This window comes from Mus musculus, chromosome 11 (assembly GCF_000001635.26).
Source record: "Mus musculus strain C57BL/6J chromosome 11, GRCm38.p6 C57BL/6J".
Taxonomy (NCBI): Eukaryota; Metazoa; Chordata; class Mammalia; order Rodentia; family Muridae; genus Mus; species Mus musculus.
Window position 1 is genome coordinate 76679121 of NC_000077.6, and position 26054 is coordinate 76705174.

Consider the following 26054-nt stretch of genomic DNA (forward strand, 5'->3'; position numbering starts at 1 on the left):
CCTGGCAGGAGAGAGACAGAGAGGCATTTACCTCACAGATCTCCTTTTCAGCCTTGGTGAGCTGATTAGAAACCCAGGCAGAGGGCCCTAATAGGTCCCAGGAACCGTACTGCCTCAGGTCTCTTCTCCCAGCGAAGTGTTGAGGGTTAAGGCCTCTGTGGGATCGATATGAAGGGGCCAGGGCACAGCATTTGCCATCAGATGATAGAAAGCACACACCTGAGGAGGGACAGAAGGCTTTTTTGTGATCACTGTCTTTTTTCACTATCTAATTGTGGCCCAGAAGAGCAGGTCTGAGGCTGCAGAGGAAACCAGACGCTGGCCCAGATCCCTATAGGCTGGGCCAGGCTGGGCTGGGGCTGGGGCTGGGGCTGGGGCTGGGGCTGGGGCTGGGGCTGGGGCTGGGGCTGGGGCTGGGGCTGGGGCTGGGGCTGGGGCTGGGGCTGGGGCAGAGGCGTGATGCTGCTGGGTTGATTCTCTGGGGAGAAGGGAATTGAAAAAGAGAGATATTTCCAAGGAGGGCGGAGAAGGAGAGAGGCTGTGTGGCAGACACACACACACACACACACACAGAGAGAGAGAGAGAGAGAGAGACAGAGAGAGAGAGAGAGAGAGAGAGAGAGAGAGAGAGAGAGCGCTTCACTGCTTTCTCACCCTCATTCACTGGAGAGCAGAGGGAAAGAGCGATCTTCTCTCTGCTCTCCCAGCTTTCTCTTGCTTCCCCGCCCGTCTGTGCAGTCAGCAGCTCCAGCAAAGTTAGCCTCAAACTTGAACGGGAGCGGAAACCCCCAGTTCCCTGGGAGCTCCGCGGTGGTGGTGGCTGCAGCAGCAGCAGCAGCAGCAGTCCAGCTGTGGACGCTTCGATTCTTGAGAAGCTCTTCTGAATCTTCCAACACTCAGCTAGCCCCCAGCTCTCTGCAAAATACATCTACCCTCGTCCTGGAGGTTTGAAATCTGGACTTGGGGAATGGTGTGCTGAGGACCCTCTGGAACTCACTATCCCTACCTGGACTTGAAGAAACCCAAAGCCAGAGTCAACATGGCCAACCCAGCGCAGCCTCCGCTTCAGGACCCAGGCTCCACCTCACCCTTGGAACTGCCTGAGATGGAGAAACTACTCACAAAAGTGGAGAACAAGGATGACCAAGCCCTGAATCTGTCCAAGTCTCTGTCAGGGGCTCTGGACCTGGAGCAGAATGGTCACAGCCTGCCCTTCAAGGTCATCTCCGAGGGGCACCGCCAGCCCTCCCTTTCCGGCTCCCCTTCCCGGGTCAGCTCTCGGCGAGCATCCTCCGTCATCACCACATCCTACGCCCAGGACCAAGAAGCCCCCAAAGATTACCTGGTCCTTGCCATTGCCTCTTGCTTCTGCCCCGTCTGGCCCCTCAACCTCATCCCCCTTATCTTTTCTATCATGGTAAGCATAATGCTTTGTTCAGGGAAACGGTTTGGGCACCTCAGTGCGCCAGGCTTTTCCTCAGGGAGGGGGCTTAAAGTGCTGAGAAGCATCGGGTGTTAGAGCCTTGGCAGGAAACCTTTCTCATCTCCTGACTTCCCTTCTAGAGGGGGCCTAAGGCTCAGTTCTGTTTGCTCTTCCTTCATGTCTGCCTCTGGGTATCACTGGTCAACTTCTTGCTGCCCCTGCTGGCAGAAGGATTCAGGGGTACATCTGGAGTGAACTTCTGCAGAAGAGAGTGACAGCCAATTTGGTGTTTGTGCATGTGTGTGGAGGGGTTGTCTTGATTGCTTTTTTTTTTTTAAACTATGGGGATGGGATAGGGGACTGTCTAAGTGTAGTTCTATATCAACAGAGAATATACCCAGAAGAGGGCCAAGGGTTCCAGATGCTCCACAGAGAGCCAGGCCTCCTAGGCCACCAGGGTATTCTACCAGCCTCTGTTTCCAAGAACCACAGCAGCCTCTTTGCTTCCCCTGGAGCCCTGAGGCCTGGCTTCCCTTGAGGCCCATGGGGAGGGGAAGGGGGGGAGTTGTCAGGCTGGGGTTTGGGACACAATGAAGTTCTTAGAGCACAACAAATTTCCTGATTTTCCAGATTTCACTATCTGGCTTTTAGTGGAGGTCCGGGCATAAGTCAGAGGACATGGCCAGACTGGCCAAGGAGGTGCATGCATGCTAGTCTTCACTTCTGAAGGACTCTCAGTAGTTTGTCTTAGATTGTCCTCAAGCCAAGTCGTCCGGTAGCGCTGCTTACAGAAGATCTTAAAGAGAATGGGTGCTGATAGACAGGGCTGGATAGGACAGGGACTTTCACATTGAGGTTAAGGCCAGTTAGAACGAGTGACCTGGGTGGGGTGACACTGTCTGTCTCCCTTGGAGTGACACAACCACTGAGTCACTGATTATCCAGCCACTAGGAGTTGTGGTCACTCTTACTATACTTCTTCAGACATCTCTGTCCATGCCATTAAGTTCCCGTGTGATCTAGAGTCACCTGACAAGGCACGGGGGACAGTAGCAGCTTCTCGGGTGTAAGAGACTTGATTTGAGAGACAAAGTTAGGCAGGGTGCTGGGCAGGGCCCATCTAAACTTCCTGTGCTGCCTACTGCACTTGGGGACTGTGCCAGGCTCCAGGGTGTAGCTAATGGCTCTGGGCTGGGCCAGCTTCAGAGTTGTTGGTTACAGAGAAAGGTCCCAGGAAGAGAGACAGAAGGGAAATCAAGATAAGGGCTCAGGAGAAAAACAGATTGTAGAAGTATCTCCTGGGAATTGGGGGAGAAATAAGCTGTCCTTGCCCAAAAGAAGCTGGGTCAAAGACTGGAGACGGCTGGACCTATCTGTGCCTCTTCTTTCTCTTTTTCTGTACATGAGTAGGGTCTGAAGGGCCAGGAGTAAGGGATACAACTGTAAACCCAACACTAGGACTGAGTCCCTGGGGTTGCATTCCAGGCAGGGACTCTTCTAATCAGGTCCTTACGACATAGTGCAAGAAGGGCCCAGGCTAGACACAAACACAAGGGAATGAAGTCATCTGGAGCAAGTGGCACAATCTCCCCCCAGCTCACCCATCTGCGAAGCAGACAGATGCTCAATGGCTGCGTTAGAGAGCGGAAAGAGGCTGAGAAGGGGCCTTACAAAGGGCTGAAGGACAGAGCCCAACCCAACCTAAGTGTGTTCTGCAGTCACACTAAGTGTTGCAGGGAGTTTCCCTTCTGCGGGATGGATGGGAAGCCATTGTGGGATTTATTTATTTATTTTTGAATTTTTGAGACACTGTCTTGTAATATAGCCCAGGCTGGCCTCAGACTCATTTTAATTCTCCTACTTCAGCCTCCCAAGAGCTATAATGACAAGAGTGTACTAATACACCCTTTATCTTCTAATGGGGTTTTAAATAGCTTTATTAATGTAATTCAAATATCATATAACTCGCCCATCTAAAGTGCATGGTTTAATGGTTCTCTGCCCCCCTTCTATCTTATATGTAGCCCTGGATAGCCTGGAACTTGCTGTGTAAACCAGATTGGCCTTGAACTCAGAGATGTGCCTGCCTCGACTTCCCAGGTGAAAAGCAAAAACTAGCCAGGTGTGCTTGTGCACACCTCTAATCCCAGCAATGAGGAAGCGGAGGCAGGAGGATCTCTGTGAATTAAAGGCCAACCTGGTCTACATAGTGAGTTCTAGTCCAGCCAAAGTTATATGGTGAGCCCCTATCTTAACAAACAAGCACAATAAAACAAAACAACACATAAGAATTGCACACATTGATGGGATGCCATGTAGTGTTTCAATACGGTATACACTTTGTACCATTGGGTTAAACATAGATACTTCCTCAACCACTGATCATTTTCTTCTTTCCTTTCCTTTCCTTTCCTTTCCTTTCCTTTCCTTTCCTTTCCTTTCCTTTCCTTTCCTTTCCTTTCCTTTCCTTTCCTTTCCTTTCCTTTCCTTTCCCTTCTTCCCTTCCCTTCCCTTCCCTTCCCTTCCCTTCCCTTCCCTTCCCTTCCCTTCCCTTCCCTTCCCTTCCCTTCCCTTCTTCCCTTCCCTTCCCCTTCCCTTCCCTTCCCCTTCCTTCCTTTCTTCCCTCCCTCCCTCCTTCCTTCCTTCCTTCCTTCCTTTCTCTCTCTCTCTCTCTCTCTCTCTTTCTTTCTTAGATTTATTTATTTCATGTATGTTGGGCATATACTGTCACTGTCTTCAGACACACCAGAAGGTGGCATTGGATGCCTATTACAGATGGTTGTGAGCCACCATGTGGTTGCTGGGATTTGAACTCAGGACCTCTGGAAGAGCAGTCAGTGCTCTTAACTGCTGAGTCATCTTCTCTCCAGCCTTTTTTTTTTTAAAGATCATTTTCTTATGATAGAAACTTTCTCCTAGTTTTAAAAACTGTATAGTGCTTTGGGCTGGGGAGAAAACGCCCATGTGTAGAGTGTTTTTCTTGCAAGATGAGGACCTGCGTTCAAATCCCATAATTTACATTTAAAAAGCTGGGCATTACACATCTGTAGTTCGGTGCTGGGGAAGGGGAAAGAGGTGGGTCCCTGGGGCTTGCAGCCAGCCTCACCTACTTGGTGAGCTCCAAGCCAGGGAGAGACTTTGTCTCAAAAAGCAAGATGGCTGGAAATGTACTTCAGTGCCACACACACAGAGCAGATGGCACTTAAGGAACAACATATACCCAACACCAAGGTTTCCCCTCTATGGGATTTATGAACACACCTCTGCCCCTATTTGTCTTAAACCCTGTAGTTTAGGTGTCAAAGCTGTGGCCATCCTCCCGGATCAGCCTCCGGAGGGCAGGAGCCACCACGCCCAGCTTTAGACTGAATGGGATCAAGTGGACCTTCTGGGCCTGGCTTGTGGTTCCATCCAAGCTGTCATAAATTACAGGATCCCGTCTTCTTTGGCTGAATGGTCATTCCGTGGCTTCTAGTGCTTTCAATGAGTTATATCTTAACCCCAGTTGATTTTAGAAAACTTTCCTCATCTTCAAAAGAAACCTGTGTATTTTAGATGTTACTCATGTTCTAGACACACACACCCCGACCTCCAAGCCTGGGTGACACCAATTTTCCTATCTCCACAGAGGAACTTATTTCAGGCGTTAATTTAAAAATGAGATTATATATAGCTGGACAATGATGGTGCATGCCTTTAATTCCAGTACTTGGAAAGCAGAGACAGGCAGATCTCTAAGTTCAAGACCAGCTTAGTCTACAGAGTCCAAGGACAGCCAGGAGTACATAGAGCAAATCTGTCTCAAAAGAAAAAAAAAGTTCTGGAGGTTCGAATCTTGGATCAGGTTCTGTCAAGGGGCAGAGGTGGCTTCTGGGAATCTCCCCAAGATTTGGCTCTCCTGATCTTCCATTCATTTGATCATTCACTATCTTATTCATTCATCTTGAATGGCCAGTTGCTTGTTTTGAGGGAACTGAGCGGTTCAGGGTACCTCCCCAGCATCAGTGACCCAGCCTGTCTTAAGAATGCACAATGCGGGAGCTGGAGAGATGGCTCAGTGGTTAAGAGTGCCGACTGCTCTTCCGGAGGTCCCGAGTTCAAATCCCAGCAACCACATGGTGGCTCACAACCATCCGTAACGAAATCTGATGCCCTCTTCTGGTGTGTCTGAGGACAGCTACAGTATACTCACATACATTAAATAAATGAATAAATCTTAAAAAAAAAGAAAAGGAAAAAAAAAAAAAGAATGCACAATGCTAGACAGAGAAGCAATGGCTAAGGTGAGTGGCTGCTGTTTAGCATTACAGGAGGGGAGGAGAGTGTGCCGGTGGCTGTTGCAAGTCAGGGATTCACTCTTGGAACTTAGGTTTCTGATGAGCCTCTGGGGAGTTTTAGGCTGAGACAGGATGTGGTCAGTTTATACAGTAAAGCCAACTCTCAATTGCATTGTGGAAAATGGGCTACAGGAGGGAGATCCCATGTATGGGAAGGGATGGTGATGTCTGAGCTCTGGATGGACTGGGAGGGAGGATCACAAAGGAAGGGGGAGTGTGTGTGTGTTGTGATGTGTGTGTTTTTGTAGTGTGTGTATGTGTGTATGTGAGTGGGGTGTGTGTGGTAGGGTGTGTATGTATGTTTGGTGTGTGATGTGTGTGTCTTTAGTGTGTGTGTGTGTGTGTGTGTGTGTGTGTGTGTGTGTGTGTGTGTAGCACATGCTCAGGCTCCAACTCAGAAATACTGGAGCTAGTCTCGAAGCTGGCTCTGGGATGTTCCACATTTATTAACTCAGAGCCAACCCAACTAACCAAAGAACAGTGACGAAGAGCACTTACTGAGAGAGGTGGACAGAGAAGGGGTTTGAAAAAGAGATTCTAGAAGGTGGGAAGGAAGCTAGAAAAAAGGGAGGGGAAGAGGGGCTGAATCTGACAAGGAAGGGAGTGGCTGAAGGCCTGGAGAAGTTAGGTTCACGTGGGCTTTGTCTTCTGGGTTGGCTATTCCTAGATTCTGAGTGTCTGGATGGAGAGGCATAGACAAAGGGAGGAAGGTGTGGGGACCCCTGGAGAGGTGACATCTTAAGGGAGAAATACTCAGAGAAAATGGAGCTCTCAGGGAGTGCGTGGCAGTGTCTCTATTTGGAGAGAGAAAGAGAGAGAGAGAGAGAGAGAGAGAGAGAGAGAGAGAGAGAGAGAGAGAGAGCTCACAGCACAGGGGATGGACAGAGGCTCTGTTGAGGCTACAGGCTGTGGGTGGGAAGCAGCTGCTGCCAGTTTTCATGGTGGGGTGACTTGCTCCAGCAATAGATGTAAGTTTGTAGACGCTGGGCTCTGAGTAGCAGAAGGGTCATTAGATCTGGGCCAGGTGGCACTGCAGATGTGGGCAAGAGTGGCTGAGGTGACATGCAGACAAGTAGGGCTGGACAAAGAAGAAGTGAGTGGTGACCTTGGCTGAGAAGTAGAGACCACAGGTTGGGACTCTGAGTAGGGCAGGTCCCAGTAGCATAGCAGGCTGAGGGCAGTGTTGGGTGTTCAGACTTCAGAGGAGTGATGGCAAGGGTGGGATGTCGCTGTGGAAATGGATGTTCAAGGGAAGCATCAGCATCAGGACCAGGGATGGGGAAATTGAAGGATAATGTTACTGAAATTCATGGATGCCTACTCAGTGTCAGGCACAGTGCCAAATCGTTTAGATGTATTATCTCATTCAGCCCTGACTATACTGTGAGGTCTGGGTGCTATTATTATTCTCATGGTGCAGACAAAAAATCCTCAAGTGCAGACAAGAAGGTAGCAAGTGAGTTGGAGCCCAGCCTGGCTGCCTTGACTGGTAGACCATGTCGCACCAACCACAGCATGGGGATGAAGGGGTCAGGTTTTTATCTAGGGTTCTACACTATATCCTTACTGGCAGCAGTAAGGGTGACATGTCACTGAGGGGGAGGTCAGTTTCCTACACCAAGGCTCTAAGTCTTGAAGATAGTTCAGGACTCCATACTAGAAATCCCTGCAGGTGACCAGACGCAGGTTCAAGCCATTACTTAGTCTCAGTGATGGAAGTCTCTGAGAACACCATGTGCTGCTTGCTGCCCACAGAAGCACATCCTATACAAATTGGGCCATGGCCACATAGCTGGTAGGCGGCCCATCAGCTGGATGCTGGATCCATTGTTTTGTCATGGTCCATTCCTTTTCGGGATCTGAGGATGCTTCCAGGAAAGTCAAACCTTCTGCTGTGTGTTCAGGGAAGATCCAAGTCCTCTCTTATCTTTCTTCCTCCTCTAGCTCATCTGCCCTCCCCATTAAGCCCACCAGAGGAAAACAAATGGCTCCTATAGGGCTACTGTGGCCAGGGAGGTAGGGTTAAAGGCTTTCTCCAAAGAGCACTAGTCACAAATGTCCAGCCCCAGCTCTAGTGTGCACTGCAGTCTCCGTGGCCCCCTTGGGCAGGGGCAGGCTTGACCCATGGTGCAGACTGAGAAATGACCATGTTCTTATAACAAGGTCCCTTGTCAGCGGAGGAAGACCCCAGGCCATGGGCCTTCTATGAGCAAGACCGATAAAACAAGCCAATAGCTAGACATGTGGTATGTGCCGATTAATCCCAGCACTTGGGAGGTAGAGACAGGAGGATGGGAGTTTCAGATCAGCACCAGCTACAAAGCAAGTTCTTGTCCTGTCTGGGCTACATGAGACCTTGTCTCAGAGAATCAGTAAATATTATCTAAAATGGGCAAAACAGAAACAGCTGTATCACAGGACTGTTGAGAGGATTAAGTGAGTGGCCATGCACTACAGCACCTACACAAAACCTTGTATGCTGGAGACACTTAATAGGTGGGGGTGGACACTGTTTTTACTGATAGTAAATGAAATTCTGCAAGGCCAGAGGAAAGGACTAAACCCATGTGAATGGGCAATTCTGATTGGTACCAGTTTGGAAATGACCAGGTCCCACATCTAATTACTGCCTCTAGTGGTGGCACCCCCATCTGCAGTTGCGGTGGTGGGCACGGGGCAGCCTTTTCTTTGTGAGTTATTCCTATAACAAACCCTTCACAGTGCACCACAGTGACTTCCAACCTTCCTTAGGCTTCCCCTAAGATCTCATGCATCCCAGTCTGGATTTGTAAATCTATGTCATCTGAGGATGACCGTGTGTGTGTGTGTGTGTGTGTGTGTGTGTGTGTGTATCTATCTGTGATTGTGAGACAGGGGTTCACCATGTAGTCTTGCTTGGCCTGGAACTTGTTAGCTGACCAAACTGTCTTTGAACTCACAGCTATGTGCCTCCCTGACTCCCCAGTGCTTAGACTTGAAGGTGTGCACCAACATGCCCAGCTAGACCTTGAACTCTTGATTCTCCTGCCTCCTCCTCACCTTACAGGTGTTGGGATTAGAGGCAGGCATGTATCATCCTGCCTGGCTTATGTGGTGCTGGGGGTAGAAGTCAGGGCTCTGTAAATGCTAGGTAAAGCACTCTACTGACAGAACTGCATCTCTTGCCCTCCTTAGGCATGTTCCATGGTCAGTGTGCTGTAGGGGCAGCACAGTTTTTTTCATGCTTAGATTTGTTCATGTGTGCATTCATCTACATAGAAGGTAAACGTGCTGAGTTCCAACCAGGAACTTTGTGTCTGTCAGGCACAAAGACACGTGTGTAGCTGAGCTTTGGGGACTTGTGCCTCTGTGCATAAGAGAGAGACAAATGTCTCTCTCACTGAGGCAGCTGAGCTAGTGTCTCTCCATGGTCCTGAATCATTACTGAATGCTCAGCTGTTCCTCTATGAACTTGGGCTTGGACTCCCTGCAAACCCTGTTCCTGCTCCTGTGCCCTACACAGAAGGCTTACAGCTTAGACTCCTTCAGAAATCACTCAAGGCAACTTCAGAATCTCTCCCTTCTAGCTTTCCCTTTGCAGTGCTAGGGACTGAACCTACTGTCCTGCTCATGCTAGGCTAGTGATCTACCACTGAGCACGCTTCCTCAAATCTTTTTTAAAAAACTATTTTTTTGAGACAGAGTCAGTCTCTCCAGGTTGTCCAGGCTGGCCTTGAATGTTTGATTCTCCTTCCTTTGAATCCGGGGTAGCTAAGATTACAGGTGTGCTACCATGCTCCACAGCCATAAAACTGCTAATTTTGAAGTTCTCCAAAATGCCCAAGGCCTTTCTCTCTGTTAGCCTCTCTTTCTTCTAATGCCCAATCACTGATGTCACAGATTCAGTGACCTAGATGAGCCATCCCATCTAGGATGGATGGAGGTAGCATGGATTCATGAGTGGATCACAAACTTAGACAAACTCACACTGCTTAAACATCTCAACTCTGCATCTCCATCAACCAAGCCAGAGATCCACACAGCATCTCAGACATCTGCACAGCATCTCAGACATCTGCACAGCATCTCAGACATCCACACAGCATCTCAGACATCCGCACAGCATCTCAGACATCTGCACAGCATCTCAGACATTCACACAGCATCTCAGACATCCACACAGCATCTCAGACAGTCTCTTTCCTACTCTCCATATGACCTCTGGCTTTGTCACTTCTCCAGCCTGGGATCTTTCTCAGATCCTTACTTGTTTCAAGTCTTTGGATCTGCCCCAACCCATCTAGCCTGGTCTACAAAAGGAGTTCTAGGACAGCCAGGGCTACACCTGTCTTGAAACTGTCTCCAAAAACCAACCAACCAAACAAGCAAACAAATACATAAATATTTTTTTAAAATTAAAAAAAACCTTCAGGACTAAATCTAGCCTGTTATACATCAGTCAAGATACCTCCTGTGTCTCCTTCCTCTCTTCTTCTTTTCCCTCCTCTTCCACAGGATCTTCATATTTAGCCCAGGTTACCCTCAAATTGACTATATAACCCAAGCTATCTTCAAGCTCACAGTCTTCCTGACTCCCCCCCCCCCCCCGAGTGATGGGATTACAGACAGGTGTCACCATCCCTTATGCAGCTCCTCCTGATGTGGCCTTTCTCTGGCAACTGCATCTCTTCCCATGCACACAAAGTGTTCTACACTCTGGATCCACCCTCACCTCATAAGAGGATTCAGAGAAAGAAATACCCGAATAGGGGTAGGGCACACATTCAGTATCGATCCTGAGACAAGGTAAACACCCAAACACTAGAAGGGTTTATTTTACTCCGCAGATGTAGAGGAATCTAGGAGTGTTTCATGGAAAGGGTGTTCCTGGAGTAAGCCCTTGCACGTGAGAGGATTTGGCTCCTTAGGATTGGGGAAGCAGAGGACTGGAAAGTAGAAAAGGCACAGGGAGGTCAGGACTCGCCTGCCTGGGACAGCACAACACGGCTGTCCAGAGCTTGTGGAAGAGGGTGGTAAGGGTTTTAACAGGAAATACAAACTTAAGCTGAGTTGGTTCCCACCCCCACCCCCACCCCCAGCCCCCTATGGACAATGAATGTGAAGCCTCCGAGATGCTGAACAGATAGGACAGTCTCAGCACCTCTTGACTTCTTGTGTGTGTGCATGTGTGCAGGTATATGTGCACATGGAAGCCAGGGGGGGAGGTCGCGGTGTCTTCCCCTAGTGTTCTCTGGTTGCCTTGCAACAGAGTCTCTCATGGAACCAAAAGCTCAGTGTTGTGTTTTCACAGGCTAGCCCTGAGCTGGGAACCTGCCTCCTCAACTCCTCTCCCAACACTGGGGCGACGGGCATGCAATTAATAATTTAGGAATTATTATTTTATGTGTACAGGGTCTTGCCTGTATGTCTATTGATTATGACACGAATGCATCACCCTCAGAAGCCAGAAGAGGGTGTCAAATCCCCTGGAACTGTTACAGAAGGTTGTGAGCTGCCATGTAGGTGCTGGGAATCAAACCTCGGTCCTCTGGAGGAGCAGCCAGTGCTCTTACCACTGAGCCATCTCCCCAGCCTCTGAACTTGTGTGTGTGTGTGTTGTCTGCATGTGCATGTGAGGACACAGGTCAGTTTACTGTGTTTTCCTTAGTTACTGTCCACCTTACTATTCTTTTTTTTTAGAGTTAGCAATTTAATTTTTAAACTGTTTTACAAAACTTCAATTACAAAGCCACTTTTTTGTTTTTCTATTTTTTGTTTTGTTTTGATTTTTTGAGATAGGGTTTCTCTGTGTAGCCTTGACTGTCCTGGAACTCACTCTGAAGACCAGGCTGTCCCTGAACTCACAGAGAGCCATCTGTCTCTGCTTCCCCAGCACTGGGATTAAAGGCGTGCACTACCACTGCCCGACTCTTTTTATTCTTTGTCATGTTTTCTAAGTTTTGCTGTATATGCACACATACTGCACACACACACACACACACACACACACACACACACACACACACACACGTTTAAGTTTTAATCTGGCTTCCTTGTTAAAACTCATACAGAGGCTGGAGAGATGGCTCCATGATTAGAAGCACCTGCTGCTTTCGCAGAGGACTTAAGTTCAGTTCCCAGCACCCCTGGGCAGCTCACAACCACCCTGCAACACCGGCTGCAGCAGATCTGATGTCCCCTTCTGGCCTCCACGGGCACCCACACACACGGGACACACTCTCATGCAGACACACACATACAGATTAAAAATTCTGAACCTTGTGCTTAGACATACCAACATGCCTGATACAGGGCATGGGTGCCGTGAGCCTGGCAAAGCAAACGCTTGATGAACTGAGTCATCTCTCCAGCTTAAAAAAAATATTATTGTCATAGTGGCAGGGCCAAGCTTTCACTGGTGATCCTCCTGCCTCAGTCTCCTGAGTGCTGGGATAATGAACATACACTGCCAAGCCACACCCTCTCTTTCCACCTCCATTCTGGTCCTCACCGACAGCCAGTGGAACCTTTCAGAGATGGGTTTCCAATCTTTCCATCCTCTTGCCTTTCCATGAACCAAGATCCATATATATATATATATATATATATATATATATATATATATATATCTTCTGGAAGTTACTGGAAGACACCACAGTAACTCAGAAAGACTCCCTTCCTGCCCTATAGCTTCTTATCCCCACTCTGTCAGCTCCAGAACCTCTGGCCTTGATTTGGCACTGCCTACTTCCCTCAGGCAGGGACCATTAAGCCTGTGCACCTCTGCCCCGCTCTCATTTGCACACAACACTCGTCGTTGCTTAGAGAAAGGAAGCTATGCAGTCCCTACCCATCCTTCACATCAGCACTGCAGTCCCTCCTCCCAGAAGTTCTTGCTTCTCCTCTTTCATAAGCTCTCATAAGTCTTGTGTGTCTCCTCTTGAACACTTTCTGTGCTTGCAAGTTTGTGTGTGTGTGTGTGTGATGGAAAAGCAGTCTGTTGGATTGCAAGACCTCAAACATATACATAAACTGAAACTCTTTTACACTGCAGCTGTCTGGGACCCTGACACAGTGCCTGGGCTAAGTATCAGTAGTGGTATCAGTGGTAGAGGTGGGACTATGATGGAAGAGAGCAGAGATTGTACCCAACAGGATCTGTAGGAGGCTTGGATACAGCTCAGGTAAAAAGGGGGAACTAGGACAGGCACAAGGATGTTAGAGAGCAGAGCAGCAATGGAATCGACCAGGAGCAAAGCACATGTGAGTGATGACTCTGAGCATGTGACTCAGTGGCAAGGCATTCACTTAGCATGCACAAGGCTCTGGGTTCAATCCCTGGTGTTTAAAGTGAGCAAAGAAACAAGAAGCCAGTTGTGACTTAGGTGGTAGACAGCAGCTGATGCCAGTAAGTGGGTATGAGGAGTTGCAGAAAGCAAGAGACAGGTGGACACCACTCTGTCCTGTCTATCACTTGGAATGGAATGCAGTTAAGGGATGGGTTAGAATCTGAGAGGCGAAAGGAGGACAAGGCACAAGTGCAGGGGTGGGGGTTCCCAAATCAGAGCAAGAGTGCAGGGATGGGGGTTTCCGGCATCAGGCAAAGAGTGCAGGGGTGGGGGTTCCAGCATCAGGCAAAGAGTGCAGGGGTGGGGGTTCCTGCATCAGGCAAAGAGTGCAGGGGTGGGGGTTCCTGCATCAGGGCAAAGAGTGCAGGGGTGGGGGTTCCAGCATCAGAGCAAAAGTGCAAGGGTGGGGAATTCCATATCAAGAGTAGGAAGAGGAGGAGAAGTCATGTCCCTGGCAGTGCCTGCCAGCCTGCTAGGATGATTCTAGGATGACAGGTAAGATCTCTAGGTGCTGTCCTAAGCAAGCTGTCTGGTAAAAGTAAGGGGCTCAGTTAGTCACTGTCATCACCACCACCACCACCACGGTCATCACCATCAAGGTACTTGATTACATGTCCCGAGCCTCTATGAGTTAGGAGATAAAATATATGGCCAGGCCTGGTAGTGTAGACCTAGAACTCCAACTACTTGGCAGGCTGAAGTAGAAGGACTGAAAGTTTAACCACTGCCCGGGTTATAGAATGAATTTAAGATCAGACCAAGTAATTTAGCAAGACCCTGTACAAAGGTCTGTGTACATATATATGTGTATATATTATTATCTTTTAAGGGCTGAAGGTAAAGCTTAGTAGTTAAATTGCTTGCTGAGCACAGGCAAAGCCCTGGGTTTTATCCTTAGCACTACAAATCTCCAAAACAAATTCATCTCATGCCTGGACTTGCTGGATCAATAGAAAGGAAAGAAGAAAGGGTCTGAGAGTCAGAGGCCATGAGTCCAGTCTCAGTTCTGATGGCCTGGGACCTGGGCCAATGTCCTGTCTGGCTGAACCTTGTGTCTTCAAATATAAAGTACTGAGAGGAAACCTCCAGTTTGTCTGTGGCCTGAAAGCAGTCACACCCCTCTGTACCTGGGTGGCCTAGAGTTCTGGGCAAATGCATGGAGCCCAAGATGGACAGAGGGACTCTAAGGTAAGGGCTCTGAAGACATGGAGCTGGCCCTGGTTGTCACATAGCCTTGGGCCATACTAGGAGGTGGCCCAGGGTCACCTTTTTGAATATTTGGATACACCTTCCACTAAAGTGGCCTGGGCTTACCCAGGGGCCTTTCTGACTTATAATCTCTACTGTTTTCCACTCCACCCTATCCACCTGCCCATACCCAGCCACATCTGCTCATACCTACCCCCACCCACCCACATCCACCAGCTTTCACTAGATTCCTGGGTCTCAAAGGAATGAAGCTCACAGAGAAGGGAGCCATACATGGGAGCTGACCCAGCCCAGCCTGGCTTTCCTTGTGGGATCAAAGGTGGGCTGTGTTGAACAAGGTCACAGTCATGGGAAGAACTAGAGAGAGGCCACTGCCTTTGTTTGGTTGTGTGACAAGGAGGAGGTCACAGAAGAATCAGGATCAGGCATGCTGTGAGCAGAGAGAACCACCAGGCTTTCTACCAGTTCCTGTGTGGCTTCGGAATTGTGATGGGGAGGGGTTAGTGACTAACCCTGTCACTAACCCAAGAGGAGGTACCTGGCATTGCTTGGCCCTTTGCCCAGAAGTCCCCTTGGAGAGGGGTCTCCTTTCCAAGCGCAGGCCATGTGTCCTGGAGGAGACTGCTAGACTGTGGGTGGCAGGGAAGGTGTTTTGTAGGTAGAAGTTCACCAGGACACTGAATGGCTTCCATGCCCACGTAACTGATGGACAATCTTCGTGAAACTTCTCTGTCCTCTCTCTGCAGTCTCGAAGTAGTGTGCAGCAGGGGGACCTGGATGGGGCACGGAGGCTGGGCCGCCTGGCACGGCTACTCAGCATCACCTTCATCATCCTGGGCATCGTTATCATCATTGTGGCTGTCACTGTCAATTTCACAGGTGAGGCACGGGGGTGGGGGTGGGGTGGGGGAATGGGAGGGCATAGAGCAGAGGGAGCCCTGGAGACAGGGGCAGTGATGAGGATGTAGTTCTAGCCTTTCTCTTCAGTCAGGACCAATTACGTGAGGATGGGTTTTCTGACTCATCTGATGCCTGAACTTGTGGATCAATAAGAGTGTAGAATGGGTACTGGCCTAGGAACCAGAGGCCACAAACTCCAGTCTTAACTCTGATGGCCTGGGACTTGGGCCAGTGTCCCATTTGGCCGAACCTTGCATTTTCAAGTATAAAGTACAGAGAGGAAGCCTCCATGATGGAGGGCTTTTGTGACATCACTCTGGATAATGGACTGGATGGTTCCAGATACTGATGGATAGGCTCTTTGCCGCATAGTCAGGGTGGACCAGAAGCAAGCAGCGAGTTTGGAGGAAAAGCAGGAAGCAACACTCTGAGCACCTGAAGGTGGCCCAGGGAACTTATCTCAGCTGGAAATCCTTTTCAGAGGACACTGTCGGCCACATCTTTGAGAGTGTGGAAGCTATTCATCTCAGAGCTGTCCTCAGCATGGGATACTCTGGGACACTTCTGTTTATTTCAGAGGTCAATCCAAGCCTCGCCCCTAAACATCTTGCTATTCAAAATGTGCTCCATGGTCCCACTGCAGGGGCATCACCTGGGGCTATTTTAGACTCCCAGACTCTACCCTGAACCCACTGAATGGAAATCTGTATTTTAGACTTCCTTTTTCTTTGGTGGTGCGGAAGTTGGGACTCCAGGCCACTCATGCTAGAGAAGCAGCTTCCTACAGTGTGAACTATTGGCCCAGAATCTGAATCCTAGTAAGATTCCCAATTCATGTGCCAGTGTGGGAAGCGCTGGCTTAGAGCAGGAAGCGCTCAGTGCCTGGGGTCACCGGCGTCTTGTCTACTCGGGAGAAGCACGGGTGCAGGTTTTTGGTCAGCTTCCCTGGACTCAGAGTTCAGATCCACTTTCTGTGGAAATGACGTTTCACATTCCCTAAGCTTTGGGCCTTGGCTTTCTTCACCAGTGTGGAGTCTGATGGGTGTGAGCGGCTTGTGAGCAGCAGGAGGCAGCAGCCTGAGGCACTATATCTACATCACTTCCCACGTACCAGGTTACCTGTTCCGCTGCTTCTCACGGTTGCCTGGACAACTTCTGAATTCAAAGGAAAATTGTAGCTTTCATAGAGAAACTTTAGGATGGAGCGCTCTGGTTTGGTGCGAAGAAGCGTATCTGGGTACTTGGAAGGGAGCGGCAGAACTCTGTCGCATGCTTGTTCTGCCTTCCGTGTGCTGGCTTCCTTCCTTGGCAGCATCTCTCCTTAGGATGCCGGGGTGACAACCACCAGCGATGATGGTGTCTTAGGAGAGGCAAACATGCAAATCAGTTAAGCAGGAAATTTTTAGGGAGTGATGAACCAGCATTGTGGCTTGTGTCTTTAATTCTAGGCCAGTGGGTTTAGGGACAGCCATGGGCCACGTGAGACTCTGCCTAAAAGAAAATCAGTCACCTCTAGGCTGGCTGTGGTGGCTCATGTCTTTAATTGCAGTATTTGGGAGGCAGAAGCTGGTCACCTGATCTACATGGCAAGCTCCAGGCTAGCCAAGAATTCTTAGTGAGAGGCTGTCTTTTAAAACAAACACCTCTAAGTCCTGGAGTTGATTTTGATTGGTCCACTTGGTGTCACATGATCATCACCTACCCAATCACCAAGGCCACAGTCTTCTCATTGGCCGGAGTTCCTGTATCAAGAGCCCTAAAACAAAGCAGTCCCTGACCCTGTACCTCATCCTGGTTACCATTTCCCACTAAGACACAATTCAGTACCGGCTCGTGGCTCTTTAAATCAGGCCCCGAAGACCCAGTGTTCTCAGCGCGGTTTCACTGTAACCTTTCTTTTCTTTACAGTTCCGAAGTAACCGCGGAGCTGTTTCTAGCAGAGGCAGAGGCAGATGCCGGCCAGCTGGAGATCTCCGAACCTACATGTCCCCACACATTACAAAGGACAGGATGGTGGGTGCTGAGTGCCCACCTGTCCCTAAGATCCAAAAGCACAAACTTGGAGGGAAATCTCTCCATCACTCCATTGCCAGCCCACGGCAGACGGGAGGGAAAATCTGAAATGAAGTTGGCTGTGGACTCAATCTCAGAGTCACATCTCTCGGGCTTGTTTCTCATCCCACAATTCCTGGGACTTACACGTAGCGTAAACTGCCAGAATGGGAAGAAAATCAGCCCCATAGCCAAGAAAGAAGCACTGGGTATCTATGAACGTGAGCACATCCTGGCCGCCCGTCTTTTCTATTTTTATTGAGGGGGAGTAAAGCGACTGCTTGCATGCTTTGTGCCGAGCATCCATGGTGATCCCAGCCACAGCCCAAGGTGAATCTGTCACTCAGCACAGGCCCTGGATACCCACTGGCAAAGAGGCAACGGCCATACGGAAATCCTCCATTGATGACTGACTGAATAGGGATAGTATGACAGACCTGGTGCTCTTGCTGAAGGTCACGCTGGAGGCTTCTCTACCAAGGACTCTGGATCCAGAGTATCTTCCAGAACCACAGGATCTGCCTCTTGATTTTCACCTGTGATGTAGCCTGTGGACACCAACCTGGAAGCCCTAGAACTTGACCTGTCCCAGGTCAGCCATGGGGGAGGGACAGGGCTTGATCTCTCTCTCTTGCCACGGACTCTTTGGAGGTCTGGGACCCCGTCTTGGTAACCCACACAAGTGGCTCAGGAGCCCTATACAGGGTTTTCAGGGGACCCTACACAGAAGAGCTGAAGTAGAGCCTGGCTTCAGACTGTTAGCCGAGCTCTAATGGATGCTCTGTGCCTGGTCCTGCATCCCTGGCCATCCACAGCAACAAAGGCTTTCCCTAGAGGTAGCTTTGAGACTATTGGACTCTCTTGTTTATTCATAGGCTCTGGGGAGCTGCTGCAGCATGTAAGGGAGGGGGCTAGAGAATTCTTAGGAAGGTTTGTTATTTCTTGATCTGGAGTCCAAGGAGGGGCTCACCTGAAAGGGCAGTCTGGGGAGTGGGGACCAGGACAGGAAGCAAAGGCCCAGTAGCCATAGCCTCTCCTGAGTAGAACACGGAAAAGAAGCTAATCTCTGCCAAACAGCCTCATGCTTGTTGCATCTCTATTTCTCCACTTTTTTTTTTTTTTTTTTTTTTTTTGGCCTGGCACAGGCTGTGCCCACGGGGGCTTCACCTGCTTGCCTTGCCTGCTCTGAGCTCCATCTACCCAATGTCATACTCCACCACCACCAACTTCAGCTCAGACCTGGCAGAAGGGCTTCCCTTGGCCAGCAGCCAGCGTTTTGGGGGGGGGGGGGAAACAGGTCCAGGGCTGTGACTACACTGGTCGGGAATTGGAAGTTCACTTCCTCTGAGCAAAATTAGGATCCTGATCCCTCCTCCCTTGGGCCCCATGCTTGGCTCCCTGCGATCTCAGAGAGGCTGGGCAGGGCACGCTAGCACAGAGCACTGGTCAATGGGAGAGAGAAGGTTGGTACCCCCAAATCAGGCCCTTATTGAGGAAGTGAACTTGGACTCATGTTCCTAAAGCAGGGGCTGGCTGCACACCCTTTATGGGATCTTTGAAACCAAACTAGAGATGTCCTCGTTTTCTGTGGGAAGTAAGCATGCGAGCCCAGAATACCTATGTGACTTGAGAGGTTGGGTCAGGAGAGATGTGCTATCTAAAGAACAGCTTATCATAAACTCCAGATCCTGAGTGGGTGGCCTCCTAAAGGCCCTCCCAGGACAGATAGTGTCTAGGGATTGTCATGATGGTTTCTACATCACCAGAGTCCAGGTCACCCGCAGCCATTTCTTCTCATCTCCTAGTCACAGCCTGCCAGTCACACCTTCACCCTTGCACACCCTCACACACTCACACATTGATTCACACTTCAGCCTGGAACACGCAGGGTCTCTACATTAGGGAATGGCTTAGCTAGAACATTCTTCTACCCAGGCAAGAACAACCTAGGAGCCTTCCCGTGGTTCCAGGGACACAGCCTAGAGGTCCCCAAGATCTCCCCTGAGCAGAGGGGAGTACAGGGCAGGAGGAGAGAGACATTAGGGTGGGAAGAGAGTGAGCAAGAGTTCTCTCAGCCCCCAGTTCCCACTGAAGCTAGGAGGGATGGGGGCCCTGCCGTCCCAGCTCTGGCTTGGTTCAGCTGCCAGCTGTATGAGCACAGTGGCTGAGCGGAGTGACTCTTTGGCCTCTCTTTGGCCATCCTGGTGAACAGCAAGAACTGCCCCCTCCCCACCACACGCACTAGTGACTCTGTATTTCTTGGCATGGAAAGAAATAAAGCTGAATATATATGTTCCCTGTGTGTGTACTCCTGAGGTGGGAGGTTCCAAAAAAAAACGCAAACAGGGGCTGTCTATTCAACCTCCCAGTCCCCGGATTTGGCTGTGGGCCTAGGGACCCTGAGGGCATCAGGGCTCCATAGACAATTCAAGGCATCTCTGTAGGCAGTCACCATCCTTTCCGGGCCTCAGTTTTACACACTACAAAGTAGGCTGGTCCCACTTTTTCTGTCTCATGTGTGTGTGTGTACATACAAATATGTGTGCATGTTTGTGGAGGCCAGAGGCCAACCTCATTGTTCCTCAGGAGCCATTGTGTTTTGGATCAGAGTCCCTCACTGGGACCTGGGCTTGCTGGGCTAGGCTAGCTGGCAAGCCGGGCTCAGGGATCCATCTGTTCCCACCTCTCAGCACTAAGATTGCAAGTGTGCGTCACCTCGTCTGAATTTTTACTGTGCTGGGGATAGAACTCGCGTCCTCATGCTTGTGTGGTAAGCACTTTACCAATTGAGCCATCTCCCAAGACCCCTCTGTCCTGTCTGCTCATGGACCAAGATCTTGAGGTGGAGAAAAGAAAGCAGGAAACCAGCTCTGTGGTTCCAGGCAGATCCACATGGTAGCCCTGTGGGGCAGTTAGTGTCACCATCCCTGTACACACATTGGCAAACGGAGGCTCAGAAAGGTTCTGGGTCCTATCTAAAGTCACACCATACTTGACACATAGAAGATACTAAATGCATTTTGGTGACATGACTCCATCCTCAGGGTCTTGCTATACACTTTGCTGGCCCAGAAGGAAGAACCCGACAGAAGGAAGGCAGACATGGTGGGCGCGCACTTGGGGGCGGGGGGGGGCGGAGCATTGGCACAGTCACCAGGCTAGGCAGCCAACAGGCATGGAAGGCAGTGCTGTCGGGCACAGAAATAGGAGGAGGGGGGAGGGGAAGGAAAGAGGGTCCCAGGACTCAAGGAGCAGCAGAACAAAGTGACTCGGGTCATGGCGATGGGTTCAAACCTCAGCTGGCTACTTAGTTTAACTCCGCCCCCTCCCCCCCCCCCCCCCCCCCGCTCCTGGGGAAGTTCCTAAGCTCTCTGACCTCATTTAATCTGAAGTGTGAGCCGAGTAAGGAAATAACCCCTGCCAAGACAAGCACACAACCTTCAGATCTACCCATTGCCCCAAGACCCGCAGCTGGAGTGCACATGGGACAGGACCCATGAGTCAGAGGCGTAGTCCAGCCTCTCTCCCCATGCTTTAAAAGGAGTGCCCACACAACCTGTTCTTGGGGGCTGTAAAGAACACATAGCCTCAGAGGGCATTTTTCCCGAAGAAGCTGTAAAAGTTGCCAGCCCAGAGGCTGCCACAGCTGCACGTCCCACGGCTACAGATAGACACAAAAACCAAGCCTTGGAGAGAGAATAGGCACGACTGATAATGAACAACTCACAGCCACTGCCCCGAGCCCGCGGTGGGGCAACCCGTGGATCGCGCCCATGGCCCAAGATAACTACCAGGCCATAGAGAGAGCGTGTGTGTGTGTGTGTGTGTGTGTGTGTGTGTGTGTGTGTGCGCGCGCGTGCGTGCGTGTGTGTGTGTGAGATTAATAAAGAAGCACATGAAATAATGTGTGGAACGCCCTGGTTGTAACTGGCTGAATTTAGCTTAAAAACTCCAGTCTGGCAGGGCAAAATCGCTCACCTCCCGAGGGCCCAGTGGAGAAAACCTCGTGTTGAGAAATAATCTGCGTGGACCCCAAGCAGACGTTCACGCGGACGCTCACGTGGACACCCGCTGCTTAGACAACAAGCCTGCACCTCTGCAGCTCAGCTACAGAGGACCGGAAGCAAGGAACATCGCGTTGCATTTTACCTGCGCACTGCTGGGAGCTAGGCTACGCCTGCCAGACTAGAAAGGTCGGTAAGGAGAGTGTGTGTGAACGAACAAGTGGGCCGTTTTACCATTTATTTGCTTTTTGCTGTTTATGAATAAATAAAAGTACTAGAACCTTTTCCACCGGGTTTGCTCCCTCTTGCTGCAGGAAAAAAAAGTGCCTGTTTTACCTGCTCTATACACATGTGTGGGAGAGTTAACAAACAACGTCCCTCTGATAGGTCTACTTAGCACAGGTCCTGTAATCCCAGATATTTGGGAAGCTGAGGCTGGAGGGTTGAAAGTTCAAGAGCAGCCTTGATTGTTGAGTGAGTTCAAGGCCATAACCTTACGCAATTTAGTGAGACCCCCCATCTCAAAATAAAAAGTAAGACTGAGGTTTCAGTGTAGTGGTAGAGCATTTGCCTAGCACATGTGATGCCTTGGGCTCAATCCCCAGCCCTACCACCCCCCCACCCCCACCCCCGTCCTATCCTTTTTCTTGGTCCCTGCCTCCTACGGGGTAGGTGGGTAGCCCATGTTAGGCGTTGGCACTCCTTCTGTCTAATCACATCCATCTGGTTTCACGTTCAGTTGCCATCCATGTAACAAGCACCTTCCTATGTGCAAACATGAGAGAGAGAAGTTGGTTCCTGGAAGAGGAAGACACACAGCAGATACTCATGAGGATTGGGGGGGGGGGGTGTTTCAGAGCAGGAGACCTAGAAGGGGAAGACAGTGTGGCTTCCTTGAGGGACCCCTCCCTCCTCTCTCCCATCATAAATTTGTACTAAAGACTTAGTGTGTAACAGGCCTTACACTGGACCCTAGAGACACAAAGGAAAAAGGACAGGCTTCCTGGATCATGTGGTCTGCTGGCTGTCTTGGAACTCACATTGTAGACTAGACCAGGCTGGCTTGAACTTACAGAAATCGGCCTGATTCTGCTTCCTGAGTGCTGGGATTTTTTTTTTTTTTTTGGTTTTTCGAGACAGGGTTTCTCTGTATAGCTCTGGCTGTCCTGGAACTCACTTTGTAGACCAGGCTGGCCTCGAACTCAGAAATCCGCCTGCCTCTACCTCCCAAGTGCTGGGATTAAAGGCGTGCACCACCACGCCCGGCGAGTGCTGGGATTTTTAAAGGAGTGTGCCACACTCCAGGCTAAGCTTTTCTTTTTTTCTTTTCTTTTCCCTTCTATCTTTTCTTTTTAAGAAATAAAAGCAGTTTTGGTAACAGGGGGCAGGGGGATCTCTAGGCCTTAAAAAACCTCTATAAAAGCTGGGCTGTGGTGGCACAAGCCTTTAATTCCAGCACTTGTGAGGCATAGGCAAGTGGTTCTCTGTGAGTTCAAGGCCAGCCAGGTCTACAGAGCTCCAGGAGAGCCAAGGCATGAGAGGAAAAGCCCACTAGGCCGTTGTTTTAAGCTGCTTTTGCCTCAGTGAAGGAGGGTGAGGAAGAAGCTGGCCATCTTAGAAGTTGACATCTTTGTGGAGGTCTTTTTTTTTTTCCTCCCTTGATTAAGGCCGCTTTTTGATGGACTGGTCCAGTAAGTTCAAGGCCAGATCAGGACACATGTATGTAACAACTGTGCCCAATCAGCCACCAACTTGACCTTCTTCAAACAGATGAACCCTAAATGAAGGGAGAAAGATCCTTAAAAAACTTCAAAGACAAAACAAAACAAAAGCACCAGCCCTGAAGCCTTGGCTTCCTGAGCGTCCACTCTGCTCCGAGGAGGGTCTTCCCCTGTGTGCTTGTTGTATGCATGTGTTTCCTTTCTCCTAATCAGAGACCTTTTTTACAAGCCAGGGAGCAGGGAGGCTGTAAGCCTGCAGTCTCTTCCAGAATTTTAACGTGCTTCACAATATAGCTTGGTATATAAGCATCACACTGCTCTGCAGCCTCTGTCTTGGGTCTGTGCAACAAGCCATCTTTTTTTAAAAAAAGATTTATTTATTATTATACATAAGTAGCTGACTTCAGATGCACCAGAAGAAGGCATCCGATCTCATTACGAGTGGTTGTGAGCCACCATGTGGTTGCTGGGATTTGAACTCAGGACCTTTGGAAGAACAGCCAGTGCTCTTACCTGCTGAGCCATCTCAACAGCCCAACAAGCCATCTTTTAAAGAGCATTTTAAGTAACCCCCGAGGATCCACAATAAGAAGAATTGCCCCTGGTGATGTTACCAGCAACACTAGGATGAACAGTCAGATGGGCATCATCATTAGAGCTGTAGGGACCAATGGCAAACATGAGAGCAAGGGCCCATGCTATAACAATTGGGCCACGGCCATCTAGGAACTGAGTCGTGATGTCTTACACAGACATCTAGAGCCTGACCCCTGAGGACCCATGGCATCTCACACAAATGGCCAATCTAAAGAAGAACGTAACACACTATGAAATTCACTTCTCAACAAGACAGCGAGAGGGCTGATGCTAGGAGTGCACAAGAGTCCTTGGATAGTAAGAATGGGGGGACCTCTCCCTCAACTCCTATGAAGTACTTACATCCCTTCTCAGTGGCTCTGCCCCCTCTCAGTGAAGTGATCCCTCTCAGAGGTTACCCATTGCCCTCCTGGGGTATATTTCAATAAGCTCTCTCTGGTCTATTTGTGTCTTAGTAAACTCTTGCTGCCCAAGTCACCAGTCTTCTCTAAGCTGTTTCATAGGACAGTGATCACACTAATTTTCAGCCCAGCTGATGGTCTAAGTGTGTCTCTGACAGCATTTGCCTGAGACGATCAAATCTCAGAAACCTAAGAGTGGATCTTAAGGGACTTTGGGACCAGTCGAGGAAAGCTGGAGCTCTTGCAATGCAGGGAGGGAGCTTCAAATACAGAGGTGCGCTAAGACACTATTTCTCCATGAAACTCTAGCTGTCCTAGACCTTTCTCTGTAGACTAGGCTGGCCTTGAACTCAGAGATCCACCTGCCTCTGCCTCCCCTGAGTGCTAGGATTAAAGGCATGTGCTGTGCCACCACCTGGCTGGGCGCTGGCATTTGGGTGCTGTCTGGGGAGGTTCAGAGATGTGGCCTTGATGAGGAAGTGTGTCACTGGAGGCGGACTTTGAGGACTTAAAAACTCTCACCACTGTTAGTTCTCCCTCTACTCTGTTTCTTGCTGCAATTCAAGATGTGAGCCCTCTGCTTCCTGTGCCTGTCACCATGCCTGCCCCTGCTCTCATGACTCCTTACCATGATGGACTCTCATCCCTCTGGAACTGTAAGTTCACACACACCCTTCCTTCTATGAGTTGCCTGGGTCACAGTATTTCATTACACATGAGGGTCACCGGGTAGCGATGTCCTGAGACACAGCCTGAAGGCCTGCTCATTCTAGAACCTGGGAGTCTCTGGTCACTGTTGTCTGTCCCCACATCCCAGCTGTCTTTTACCCTTTCTCCTCCCTTGATCCACCGTCCTGGGTGCTCAGGAGCCAAGCACAGAACCCTTGTGCTATGTCATATACTGCTGCGTTGTCTGGGGCAGACCACCATTCATCTATGGGCCTTAATCCACTCATGTAAAGGAATGGGCCACTCTAGAATAGGCTGCTCATCCTGGCCACACCGGAGAATCACTTGGTGGCATCAAAAGAAGTACCCGACCTATAGTTTGTGGGACATATGTGTCCCTGAATGAATACATAAAGCTAAGCCCATTTGTAGATGACAACATCATGTCACAGTGTCAAAATTGGACATCCCACTCTGATACCTGGGCACCACTCCTGATGGTCCTTGGAGGCTGAGACAGGTCTGGACTCTAGAGTCTTGTTCCTCAAAGTGTGGACAGGACCATTAGCATGGAGACATCACCAGAGTTGTCAGCGGAAGCCAAGGCCACACCCTGTATTCTCACTTTACAGATGGCAAATGGTTCCCACGCTTTAGGACAGGAGCACTGGCCACGGTGCCTGGGCCATGTGACTCCAGCTCTCAGCCTGCTGTCCTCTCAGACACACAGGCTGTGGAGAGGCACCTCAGGCTTCACCTTTCCCAGGAGTGCTCTCTCTAGTGACAGTCACCATTCAGTTCCTTTTTGAGGGTGCTGGGGGGTTGAACCAGGGCCTTGCACATGCTAGGCAAGAACTCTGACACTGAGCCACATCCCAGCATCACTGGTCCTTCCTTTTAAGGGTTTATTCTAACAACATGAGTATACCCCGGTTCTTGCTTCTCAGTCATCTTGCTTGCTGAGAGGCCAAACCCAGCTCAGCTTAGTGGCTGCTTCCTAGCAAAGGAGACCTTTACCCCAAGTTCTAAACTGTTTTCCAGTGAGGTTGCAGCCTGGGTATGAGGGGAGGAAGCTCAAGGTGGGTAAACCCCCAGATCGTAATATCTGAGGGATGGTAGGTCTTTTAGAAGCTTTGTCGGGGCAGGGGAAGGAAAGCTACGCAGATGTCTGGACGGACACTTGTACTTAAAACCAACATGAATTCTGTAGGCTCCTGAGGTCATTTTTCCTCAGAATCCAGGACTAGATGGGGAAGGTGGAGGAAGCCAGGCACCGTGGGAAGCTCACTGCCTCTTGCACTCCTGGCTGTATAGACATTCCCATCCCAGGTGTCTGGGTACCATTCCCAAGTGTCCCCCTGTAGACAGAGGAAGTAGGAAAGTTGCAAAAGACCTTCCTTTCTGTCTGCAGTC

General features: G+C 49.9%; 1 protein-coding gene across 1 annotated transcript; it reads left to right on the forward strand.

Annotated features, from left to right (window-relative positions):
• Positions 1–752: 752 nt before the first annotated feature.
• On the forward strand, positions 753–19544 carry Trarg1 (trafficking regulator of GLUT4 (SLC2A4) 1). Its single transcript, NM_177709.3, has 3 exons — positions 753–1417; positions 15044–15176; positions 17106–19544. The coding sequence occupies exons 1-3, from the start codon at positions 1040–1042 to the stop codon at positions 17114–17116; spliced, it is 522 nt and encodes a 173-aa protein (NP_808377.1). The 5' UTR covers positions 753–1039; the 3' UTR covers positions 17117–19544.
• The last annotated feature ends 6510 nt before the right edge of the window (positions 19545–26054 follow it).

Bases quoted from the DNA above. Each gene is read 5' to 3' on its own strand.
- Trarg1 (NM_177709.3), top strand. From the start codon at position 1,040: ATGGCCAACCCAGCGCAGCCTCCGCTTCAGGACCCAGGCTCCACCTCA. The intron at 1,418-15,043 runs GTAAGCATAATG...CTCTCTCTGCAG, and splicing joins CCCTTATCTTTTCTATCATG to TCTCGAAGTAGTGTGCAGCA.